The sequence below is a fragment of the Fukomys damarensis genome, unplaced genomic scaffold (genome assembly GCF_012274545.1).
Source record: "Fukomys damarensis isolate Sample0158 unplaced genomic scaffold, DMR_v1.0_HiC HiC_scaffold_27, whole genome shotgun sequence".
Lineage (NCBI taxonomy): Eukaryota > Metazoa > Chordata > Mammalia > Rodentia > Bathyergidae > Fukomys > Fukomys damarensis.
Window position 1 is genome coordinate 41,106,711 of NW_022900939.1, and position 12,310 is coordinate 41,119,020.

Below are 12,310 nucleotides of genomic sequence, written 5' to 3' on the forward strand. Positions count from 1 at the left end.
GCCTGGGCGGAGCCCTTGAGGAGAGACCAGGAGGAGCTGGACCCCTGTTTCATGGGTGGTAGATAGTGATGGATATTGTCAATTAATTTTTTGTTTTTGTGTTTAGTTTTGATTTGTACTGGGTACTGAACCCAGGATCTTTGCATGGAACTGGATCCCTGGCCAGTTTTATTTTTTAGTTTTAGACAGGGTCTTGCTAATTTGTTGAGTTACCCAGGGTGGGCTCCAATTTGGGATCTTCCTGCTTCATCCTCCCAGTGTGCTGAGATCACAGGTGTATACCACCATGCTTGGCTTCTTCTTTTTTTTTTCTTTTCTTTTCTTTCTTTCTTTCTTTTTTTTTTTTTTTGAGGCAGGGTCTCACTGTGTAGTTGAGACTGACCTGGAACTCACTATGTAGCCCAGGCTGGTCTCAAACTCACAGCGATCCTCCTGCCTCAGCCTCCTGAGTGCTGGGATTACAGGCATGCACCACCACATCTGGCTTTTGGCTTCCTTTTTGATCTGATGAAAATTCAGTAGAGATTCAAAGGTTTTTTATTTTTTTTTCCAAAACTTTGTTTTAAGGCCATTCTCAAAGATACTCAGAATGGGATTTTGCGAACAACATTCTTGTAAGTGTTTCCAAGGTATTGATGTTGAGTGGTGCGTGGCCCATGCAGTTCCCTGGGAGATAATAGTAGTGTGTCTTGTCCTTCTGGTGTTTGGGAATAGGGGTGTCACAATGTTTCTATAGAATTCACAGATGTTCACTTTCTGAATAGGTAGGCACACATATAAAGTAATGCATAGACTTAAAAAACACACCTCTTGACATATTCATATAAAACTCTGTCCCTCAAAGTGGTCGCTTCCAGGGACCATCTGGGGATTCTCACGTCACTGCTATGGACCAAATGTTCTTTGAATTCTTTGTGTAGAATTACCTTTCGAGTCGGTGATTGATCCATACATGAAAGTGCACTTTAGCTTGAAATCACAGGTGAACGTCCTAAGCTGGATCACCCTTCACATGTGAATTTCATCCCTGATTGATCCACAGAAATTGTGGCTGACCCCAGATGAAGAGTTGGTCATGGACTTGCCCCATTTTCTCCCAGTGGGAACATGAGGACAACGCCTGGCCTAGAGCTGGTTTATCTTAAGTGTGGACAGTTAGCAATGTCTAGGAGTGGCTTTGTTCCTGTGTAGCCTGCCCTCAAAGATGCCCCCAGGGGGGCACCCAGGCTCCCCCTCTACAAACAAGGTCTGTTTCTGGAGTCTTCCTACATACACTCAGAGTCTAGAATGGCGACACTATACAGGTTAGCCAGGAAATCTACCAATCACACTACCCCCACACTTTTAGGATGGTTCGCTGCTGTGCCTGAGGTGAGGTGAGATAGTTCCTCCTACCCCAAGGTACAATTCAGAATGCCTTTTGTCATAGGACTGAAATACCACTGAAGAGCGAACATATGAGGTTGATAGAGACTCCAGCTCCATTTCTAGGTCATAGGCTTTGTGGGTTTCTTGGAAACCACTACTTTTGGTGGGAAAAATGATTCAAGGTTTAAAATCGTGTCCCATGTAACTGACAGACTGCAAAGGAATGGCAGTGAAAGCTCTGTACATGAGTCAAAAGATAAGTTAAATCCACGATCAGAGTTTCTCTTATGCTAGTGATGTTTACATTTTGGTCGTCAGTAGGTCAATAGTTGCATCAACTCAATTATCAAATATTTGTATAAGTCTCTAGAATTTTAGTAAAGAGTTTCACCATCGGAATTCTTGGCATTTTCCTTCCAAACAAGAAAACTTTGTCTATTTTCAGTTTGTTACTTTTGGTTATGATAACATCGTTCTGATCAGTTTCTGAGATAAGACTTAAAAAATGCTTGCTTTAATTAAAAACCATTCCCGTTTCCCTTTTTGTATTTCCAGGGAGCTCAAGGTTTGAGAGGCATCACTGGCATAGTTGGGGACAAAGGAGAAAAAGTAAGAGGGTGATGATAATAATATGCCATCAAAATGTATTAAATATTTAAGAATATGGCCATTTAAAAAAATCATTTCTTAAGCAACACCACTTCTGGTTTGATGCTTGGAAGTTGTGTGGTTAGGTTCTCACATTTCTTTTGGAAGCCGGGTGACATAAATGAGCAGTCTGCATGGTGCTTATCATACTGCATCATACTGAGCAGACCCCGCCTCACCCAGGATACTAAGACCCGCAGATGCTCAAGGCCCTTATGTGGCATGGAGGAGTATTTGCATATAACCTGTGAGTATCCTCCTGTGTCCTTTAAATCATCTTCAGGATTCTTATCATACCTAATACATGACCTGTGCCTTGTGAAGGGTCCCTGTACTGTATTATTTAGGTGATAATTACAAGAAGAATGCCTTTACGTGTTTAGTGTAGAAGCAAATATTCTCCAAATATTTGTGATCCATGATTGGTTGGATACACGGATGCGGAACCCATGGACACAGAGGACCATACTCTGTGCGTTTGTTATCTTGGGAGATCAGAGTAAGTGGATTGTCTCATCGGCTGAGCACCATTAGCAGTTCACATGGAGAACACTGACTACCTGCAGTGCTTCTGGCCAAGCAAGGCAGGGATGGGTAGCAAGAGGGGAGAGGAAGGTAGGACACCTCCCAGGACACTCCGGCATCCTGGCCCGTGTTTAACACTGGGTTTATACACTTGGGCCGGAGTATTCCGGCTTACCCTCTGCCAGTCAGGAAGCCAGATTTCCTAGCATTTCCGTGGCAAAGGGATTCTGCAAGCTGCTGGGAAGATCTGCAGAGGTAGAGGCCTGCATGGGGTGTGGCACTTCCTGAGATAGCAGAATAAGCAGACCATTAACTGTAAGGCCAGTGAGGGAGAGAAGGGTGACTGGAGACCAGTGCCGGGGGCCTTGCAGATGAAGGGAACTAGGAGGGCCCCAGGAAGACGGGGTCCGAGGACGCCCGGCTCACTCCATGGAGTGCTGCCGACGGTGAAGGATGAAGCTGGCTGAGTCAACATCACAGGAAAACCAGCATGTTTACAAGGCCCTCAGAAATGCTTTCCTTGGTGTGTGTGTGTGTGTGTGTGTGTGTGTGTGTGTGTGTGTGTGTGTGTGTGTGTGTGTGTGTGTGTGTGTGGGTAGCATGTCAAACTTCTTGGTCAGAAAACAGTTACTACCTCAAATGTTGGAAAAGCCGGTTTGTAGGCCTGAGAACATTAAAAATACTCCCACCTTTCTGACCTGCCTTTTCTCCTCAGAGTCAGGAGGGTGAATTTATGTCAGTTCCATGTAGCAACACAGAGCCTTTTATTAACAAATACCTATAGGTCACCACTGTTAATGCTTCATACATGAAATTAAACCTTTTTTTTAAATGAAAGAGATGCACAGTTTTGTGAATGGAAGGTCTGGCTTATTGACCATTTTTTAATTTCAATTTTATTTTTTCTTCAGTCTCTGTCTCTTCTAGGTATTTTCTTTCTGCCGTCTCCTTCCATCTCCTCTTGACCATTTCTTTCCTAAGAACACTGCATTTGAAACAAAGCATTAGTCTTTTGTGTTTCTCTATTTGTGCTACCTGAAGTAACATTCTGCATCTCCTCTTTTATTAAATCCATTTATTTTGATGCTGCTGATAGCCAGGCCTTCACTTTTCCCAGATTTAAATCACCTCCTAAAATATGTGACCCCTCATTTTGAAACCAGTTATTGTTCGTGATATGCCCTTTATTTGAGGTATTTTTCTATTCGGTAGTTTTCAAAATTTCTCGTTTCCCTTGATTTCTGTCAAATTGCTTTTAAAAAAAATAAAGCTCTTTTTGTGAACTCAGCCATGGACTGGTTACCTAGTAACAGTAGTTTAAGGTCTGCGCTGATGCTGAATAGGGAGAGGGCGGGGGAGAGAGGGAGAGAGAGGATGGATACCAAGTCATTTGTATAGCATAGAGCCTGTTTCTGCCCAGTGAATGGACTCGCGGTCTTTTCTCATCCTCCAAATCCTTTCTTCCTGGTGAACGTAGAATGTCTCTGTTCCAGCTTTTAGGGATCAAAGAATTTCAAGGCTCTGTGGTTCCTCTGCTTCTGCTTTTTCTTTTTTTTTAATTTTACTTACATTGGAGCCTTCTATCAGAGGCTTTCTGATTTTTAATTCTTACCACAGACGCTGTCCACCTGGCTCTCTTGGCCTGACGTCTGTCTCGGACTCTAACTGTGGTCCAGCTATTTCACCACCTGGTCTTCCCGACCTGGCTCAGTAGGTTCATCTTCGATGTCCTTGTGGTTTGCTGTTCACTTTGTACAGAAGAAGAAGACTGGAAGCTGGGAGTTGCACTTTTGTCACGGAGCATGTGGAGAGCACTGAAACTCTGCATTTTGCTTTAGGGATCCCATTTTGATTCTTATAATGAAAGTGAGGAAGTGATATGTATAATGTGGCCAAGCCAGAGACCACATCCAGATACTTAGGCCTACGAAGCTCCAGGCAGTGTTTATGCCATCACTTGGTAGGAGGATCTGCTGGTGAGAAAAGAGGTCACTGCACTTAAGCTGAACCTAACGTAGGCTTGACGGGGCAGGAGGCTGATCGGACGCTCAGGATGTTGCTGGAGGGTGGCCCCGTGGCTTTTGCTGTTGACGAGTCCCCTAGGCGCTCTGAGAACCTTGGAGGTGGCCGCTAAGTTTCCAGGTTATCTGTGTTGTAGGTACCAGTGTTGCAGTACCAGTCAGCATTAGCACATGGGTGCAGGCTTGTGTAAACTGTTCAGGTGGAAGTGGGGGTGGTGCCTGAATACCGCTGCTGTGAGGAGTTTGGCGTACTTCTCCGCCGAGTTCGCTGACTGCAAACACAAGATCTTTCTGTGTGGCCACTGCATTCCTTTAGAAATACAGATACGGCCTTTAGCATGTATGGCTGACCTCAAGTTTCTTTGTGTGTTCTTTTGCAGGGCGCTCGAGGCTTAGATGGAGAACCCGGGCCTCAAGGTCTTCCTGGTGCACCTGTAAGTGCTTTTCCTTTTCTAAAACCCAGTGACATACACAGAAACACACACACACACACACATCTATACTAGAAATACTAGATTTTTTTGTTCCATATACATCAGTATGTGCAAGTAGCTTATACATATAAATAATTAACATGGAAAATTGGGCAATGGTTTTGTGTTTATTTAAAAAGTTGTGCCGGGGATTTAGCTCAGAGGTTCTGCCACCTGCCTTGCAAGCACAAGGACCCGAGTTTGATCCCTGATACCAAAAAAATAAATAAATAAATAAATAAAAAGTTGTAATTAAGTCCATTATCTCTTTCTTCGGCAGAGAAATGCTTCTCTGATTTGAATTTTTTTCTAATAGGATAAACCATATTGTTAAGTATTTATGTTTGCCGTTTTCCTTTCACTTTGATTGTCAAGATGCTCAGAGTCGCAGTAACTATCTCACGTTGGTTCCAGGCTATTTCTAGCCTTTTCCTCTTCTATGGATTCTGATCTCATTATTTTATACTTTGATTACCTCACGTACATGTGTTGTTATAGGCTTCCTCAAGCCTTTTTTGGAGCCAAGCAGAAAAAGTCACCCATTGCTAATCACCTATAGCATATAAAAAGTAGGAAAGATAGAATTTCCAAGTATCAAGGCCCTGTGGTCCAGTGGAAGAGACAGAATGTACCTCCACGTGAGCTAAAAGAACAAGTGCTAGAACATGGCAGAGGTAACCTTTGCAAGAGGACCTCAGTGAGAGGTCTGGAAAGCCATTCTAGATGGGAAAGCAGCCAGGTATAAGAGGGCACTGTTGGTGGCCACAGGCTAAGGGTGCCCAGAGAGAGGCTGGCATAGCCTTCGTGGAAAGCTTGTGGTGAGAAGACGAGATTGACTAGATAAGGCAGAACCACATAGTGAAGAAGGTTTGATGCCATCCTGAACAGTTTCACCTGCTCTGTCCGCAGTAGGGAGGCATTTGAGGTTTTGGAGGGATTAAGCAATTTTTCAAAACGGCTGTGTATTTAGGAGGATACCTCCCATCACCTGTTACCTCTTATACTAGATCACCATTCGTGGGCTAATTTTGACAGAAATCATTATTATTAAATGAGGAATTAAATAATATCGGAGAAAATATTGGCAGTAAAGCCAACCCTCACGTCACCACAGTACGGATGGGACTGGCTCACATGTACATCGTCCCAGTCCCTTTCCTTCATTGCTGCTTCTGAGACACACGACCCAGCACCAAGAACTCGGCGGAAGAGAGGTTCACTTGGGCTCCCAGTTGCAGTCTGTGGTTGGCTGGCTCTGGGGCAGAACAGCATGGCAGAGGGGCACAGTGGAGGGAGAGCTGCTCACGTCCTGGTGCCCGGTAAACAGTCAAGAGAGGAGCTTCCCCAGAGGGAGACAGAATCTCTGGGGTCACGCCCACAGTGACCCACCTCTTCCAGCCAGGCCCCACCTCCTAGCCAGGTAGCTGTAAGTGCCCGTAATCCAGTCACCGTCCAAAGGTCCTGCCTATGCTCCTCAAGGATTTGGGGGCCATCTAGATATAAACCGCAATGTTGGTGAAGTTACCGATGTTGTCTCCCGCAGTATGGGACTGACTTTATAGATACATCCAAATAGTACCGAGACATTTTGCAACTAAAATAAAAACAAAGGACAGGCAAGTCTCAATTTCCCTTATATCAATACCAATTTTTAAGGCCGTATAATTCTTATGAAAAGATTTCTTTAGCTTGGCATCCATGATAGATCAAAGCCATTGTGGCAAAAGAGCAGTAATGGATGATGTGTGCTGATTTTTTAAAAAATCTGTCCGGAAGTAACTTCTGCTTATATTGACAACATTTTATTTTTATGCAGGGTGACCAAGGACAGCGAGGACCTCCAGGAGAAGCAGGTCCCAAGGGAGACAAAGTGAGTTCAGCTTCCTCTGAGTCACTTCAAGCACCCTGCCTTTCACTGGTCTTGCTTACTTGCTTGACGCGTTGTTCATTCTTTCTCTCCTGTGCTGTAGGGTCCTCAAGGATCTAGAGGGATTCCTGGAGTCCCTGGGCCCAAAGGAGACCCGGTAGGTCTGTCCTGAGCTATTTGTACCAAGTGCATTTGCCACAGTAATTACTGACTTGTGATACAATCTTAGAAAACAGTGCAAGGAAGAGGAATGTGACTCTTCTGAGGGACAGTGTGTTTCTTTGTGTGTGTCTAGGGCTTGCCGGGAGTGGACGGCCGAGATGGGATACCTGGGATGCCTGGAACAAAGGTAGCTGTGTGGCTCAGTCCAGGAGTGCGTGGGGCTGCCTCTGCCTGGCCAGATGAACGCGGCGTTTCCATGACAATATGACGGGAGGCTTATTGAAGCAGCTCTCGCGTTCTTTCTCTTAAATTTTTAATCAAGTGTCAAATCCAAAATTCTTTTTAGAACACATACTTATTTGCTTGCGTTGAGGAGCTCAGTAAAATTGCCCCCTTGCTGAAAGTAGGCTGAGGGCTATCGTGTGTTTTGATTGACTTTATGTCGTGTGTCTTGCTGTTCCCCCTGTTCCACATTAAGTCACATTTTCAAGGTGCACATAAGGTCAGCTGTAGAAAATCCTTTTACTTAGACTGCCTGTGTTTTTCCCTTTCTTAAAAAGAAATGCAGCAGTTCATACAGGTTCAATGATGTGCTAAAAAATTTTATTTTCAGGGTGAGCCAGGGAAGCCTGGGCCTCCTGGTGATGCAGGGTTACAGGGGTTACCAGTAAGTATTGGATTCTTTAAATGCTTTAAAGACATGAATTTTGGGGTGGAGATGCATCACATAAGTTGATAAGTTCTAGGGAAAGAGATGATGCTTTACTTTTATATTCTCGTAGTTTTACATTATTGTGCTTTTTCTCTGAGTACTAATTTCTCTTATCTGTTTTGGATCTGTCTTTTCCTTTGGTTTACTGTCTTCCTTACAGTTGTACTAACCCTGGTCATTGGGCTAGTAGTATACAGTTGGCCCTCCTTTTAACCAATCTTGGAGCTCTTGTTGGCAGAGTTGAGCTACAGGAGGGTTGAGAGTGTTCTTGGGGAATAATCTACTTTCAAGTTACCATTTTTTGGATTTGTGGTGTTTTCAAGCATCCAAAATGGTGTTTTCTTACTTTGATGTAGCTGACAATTCATGTGGAGTTTACCAGATGTATTCTTGCCTCTTTGAAGGCAAATATTTCAAGTTCATAAAGGATTCCAGGTGATATCAAAGACTGGCCCCAATCTGGTATGATATTTGACATTTTAAAAATAATGAGACTGTTAGGACCACATTTGAAGCCTGACATCATTCTGCCACTCTTTCTTCTGCAAACTCCAGCCTTTTCCCTGGGCTCTAATTTCATTATTCTGTACCAGAAATCATGTTATGTCTTAGTAGCATCTGTCCTCCCTATGAGATCTCCCGTTGACCTGAAAACGGGAATGGAGTCTAGTTTGGAAAGTTTATCCTTTGAAAGTAACCTGAGTTCAGAGCAGGATTTGCTTGGAGAGTATCCATCTTTAGATGTGGTGAGAGAATGGCTCTCCAAGGTAGGCAATTGTATAACTGACATCTAGAGTTTGAGAATCAGGAAGTGCCTCCCTCCCGCTAACTCTCTGAGGTTGTCAGTGTGAGTTGGGCTGGCGTCTCGCGGCCTTCTCAAATGAGGTGATTAAGTCTAAATTCCCTGTGTGTTCTTTTAGGGTGTACCTGGAATTCCTGGTGCAAAGGGTGTTTCTGGTGAAAAGGTAAAAGATTAAACTTTAAATGAATATTTTTCTTTACCTCTTATTAATATATTTTCTTTATGATTTTTTAATATTTCCAGTCTGCCCTTTATTTTATATTTAACCCCAGGGGAGGAATCAAAATATGAAAGCTTTACAGCTTTGAATACTAATCTTTTCCCCAGCTGCAGAAAGTTGCTGATTAGACTTTCTTCGTGAAAATGTCATCCTTTGCCAGTATGAAATAGAGAAAGTTTTATTGTTCCTTACTACTTATAAGGAAGAAAATATCAATCAATAGAACTTTTGTCAATGTTTGTTTTTAAGATAATTTAGCTTGAACTAAAAAGATATTAAACATTTTGTTCACATACAAATCAACCTGTGCTTATATGATATACAGAACCAAAGTGCAAGCAATTAAAAACAGTAGGTGAAAGTCATACACGTAAAAGGAGTGAAATATAGCTTTGCCTTAGAGTACAAGAGATAAAATTAGCACAGTGTAGCACGTAGTCACTTTGAAGACCTGCCCATCTTAGTGGCCCACTGCCCCTTGAGCAGAGGTGAGCCCTTCCAGGCCAAGGGTGAGGGTAAGACATTGGGGGTGGAGATGGCATCCCCAACATGTGCTTCTCCTGGTTTGCATGTCCTCTTGTCTCTCCACGTCATGTCCCCTTATTTCCTCACCCCCACTGCTCCAAAAAAATCGAATAGTGCCAAATGAGAGGTACAAGGGCTTGAAGAAGCCTGTTGGGGGAAGAAGTGGTAAAGATGTATATAATCAACATCCTAAAAAGAGGAAAGCCTTCCAGGTGAAGGACAGTCCTTGAAATTGAGATTAAAGCTAAAGAACTTCCTGTTTTTGACATTTGACTTTAATATACTTCTGGGACTAAAGAGAGTATCTTGAATCTAAAGGGCTTTGATGTATTCATCCTCCCAAATTCTTAATGTGAGATCAGAGGAGTAAGTCTATTTAATTATAAGCAATACCTAGGCTGGGTGAGGCAGGCTGATGATTATGCTCACTTCTCCGGAGTTACTCTAAAAATGTTGCTTGCTTTTAGGGTAACACGGGAGCTCCAGGGAAGCCTGGACAATTGGGAAATTCAGGCAAACCGGTAAGATCCCATTTACCTCTCCTCAGTTACGGCCTGTTATATGTGGGGACGTTAACCTTTTCTCTGTCTTCTTTTTGTTTTTTTTCCTCATTGGTACATTTTAGGTGTACAGTACAGTTACATTCATCACTGAGATCTTGTACCTTTACTCTCTGTCTTCTTCTGAACAGGGCCAGCAGGGGCCTCCCGGAGAGGTGGGACCACGCGGGCCCCGAGGGCTTCCGGTGAGTCGCCCTTCCCAGCGGTGCCTTCCGGAAGGGGCTGCCGGGCATGTGCAGATGCCGTCCATGGCTGGGCATGTGGTACCTCTGGGGAACAGTGCAACAGGAATGCTATTTAGATATAACATATCTTCTTTGCAGAAAATGGAAACAGAAAGGCGATGAAGAGAAGCATGATAGCTCCATTCTGCTCTCAGCCCAATAAGAAGGAAATATTTTAGCATGATTAAACAAAATCCAACTTTATTAAGATATAATTTGCATACTGTGTAATTCATCTGCTTAACCTGTATAATTTATTGATTTTTTAAGCTAGATATTCACAGAATTGTGCGACTATCACCACAATCAATATTAGAACATTTTCATCACCCCAAAGAGAACCCCTGTCCCCACACGCAGCCCTTATTTCTTCCCACACCTTTAGATCCGTGTAATCACAGATCCACTTTCTGCTTCTGTGGGTTTGCTGAATCTGAAAAGTTAATATAAGTGCGTGGCATTTGGAAATGATTATATTCTTTCACTAAGCACAATGTTTGAACATTCATCTGTGCCGTTGCTTGTAGAAACACCTGATTCCTTTATACTGCTGCAGAACATTTAATTGTTGGATTAATTGTGTGGGTGTACCACATCTTATTGATGCATTTGTCTGGTGATAGACATTTGCCTTGTTTCTTTTTTTGGCCTTTAGGAGTAATGCTGCTATGAAAATTTGTGCACAAGTTTCATTCATGTGGATGTATGTTTTATAACTAGGTGTGGAATTGCCACACAGTGACTATATTTAATCTTTTCAGAAACTGTCAGACTTCTCTAAGTGTGAGTGTGTAAAGTTGTCTATTTTACAGTGGATATAGCAATGTATCTTTTCTCACAAGTTATAATTTAATCCCTAAAGAGAAACCGATTAGAAAAGTAAACATTATGCAGTTACATTTGACTTCAAAAATTCTTTCTGACCTTTAATTTCAGTTCTTATTTTTAGTGTACTGGATAACAACAACAACAACAACAAAATCCAAGTGAGAACATAGAAATATTTCCACATATCATTATTGCTTCTTTTAAAGTATTTTTTAGCGCATTGAATGAGGACTTTTATGCTAGAAAAGAGTGAATGTTTCTAGTGTCTCACGGCATGAGAGGGGGGTGTTTCTGCTTCTTACAGATTTCATCAACTGACCTGAAATTTCTGTGCAACTGAAGAAGCCAGCTCTGACTCCTAATTGTTCCTGTTCTCTTGCTCAGTGCTTACTACTTTACTTGAACCCTGTAAACTCCTAGTGAAAATACTTTCCGTAAATGAACTGCTGAGGCACCGAGGTTATTGCCAGATGCTTGAACAATGCAGATGCTCTATGATTGTTCCAGGCCAGTTTAACGGGGTGGGGGGTGTTAAAACTTGGAGTGTTTCCTGTTGTATCTGCTTTTCACGTTATTGAGCAGAAAGTTGAATGTCGTTGAAGGAGCGTTGTCTGAGCACCTTGGTGTGTGCCGGGACCAGGTACTGTACTCAGAACGTGACCCCAAGTGGAGCACGTGAGGCCCACTGCCAGTGCAGTGCCAAGGGATATGTAAAGCAGTGAACTCGATGAGGCAGGATGCAAGCAGGTGGGGAGAGTTGATTCCCTGATGCGAGGTGGATCAGAGGAACCTATGCTGATGTAGGATTTGGGGCGTGCGTTTCAGATTCTGATTTTCACATTTCTGCAAGCCTTCACATCCTTCCCATGGCTCCTGTTATGAAGGCTCACAGTCTTGGCCCTCTTCCTTCCTCACATTCCCCGCCTCCAGGAGGACTGTCAGTTCTGTCTTCTCAAGGTCTCTTGTAATTCACTCTGGATTTTGCTTTCTTTTCTACAACCCGACTCAGGTCGTTGCTGACTCCTTTTCGTCCCTCTTTAAAAAATATGATGGATTTCCAGTGACTGTAAGAGGTGTAAAACCTCAAACTCTCTACTAGCCACCTAATTTTATTTCTCATTTCTGTCTGGCTCAGTGCTTGTTTTCAGGTCAGGCTGGATGGTATATATATTTGTAAATATTTGCTGTACTGCTCAGACTGCCTGTTTTCCTTTTTGTGAGAATGTAAGTTTTGATGGCTTTTCCTCCATTTCTGTGACTTGGCATTTCCTGTGCCCTCTTAGATATAATTTAAATGTTAATTCTACCATAAAAGTATCTTCCAATAATATCCTGAGCCCCAGGTGGAGGTGATCACTGCTTATTCAGAGCTCTG

At 43.0% G+C, this 12,310-nt stretch overlaps 1 protein-coding gene across 1 annotated transcript in view; it reads left to right on the forward strand.

Annotated features, from left to right (window-relative positions):
• Positions 1–12,310, forward strand: part of Col9a1 (collagen type IX alpha 1 chain) — a 107,847-nt gene that overhangs the window by 46,638 nt on the left and 48,899 nt on the right. The window contains exons 19-27 of the mRNA XM_033756841.1: positions 1,924–1,977; positions 4,943–4,996; positions 6,852–6,905; positions 7,006–7,059; positions 7,198–7,251; positions 7,678–7,731; positions 8,697–8,741; positions 9,791–9,844; positions 10,015–10,068. Of these exons, the coding sequence (XP_033612732.1) occupies positions 1,924–1,977; positions 4,943–4,996; positions 6,852–6,905; positions 7,006–7,059; positions 7,198–7,251; positions 7,678–7,731; positions 8,697–8,741; positions 9,791–9,844; positions 10,015–10,068 (477 nt within the window). The remainder of the gene's footprint in view (positions 1–1,923; positions 1,978–4,942; positions 4,997–6,851; positions 6,906–7,005; positions 7,060–7,197; positions 7,252–7,677; positions 7,732–8,696; positions 8,742–9,790; positions 9,845–10,014; positions 10,069–12,310) is intronic.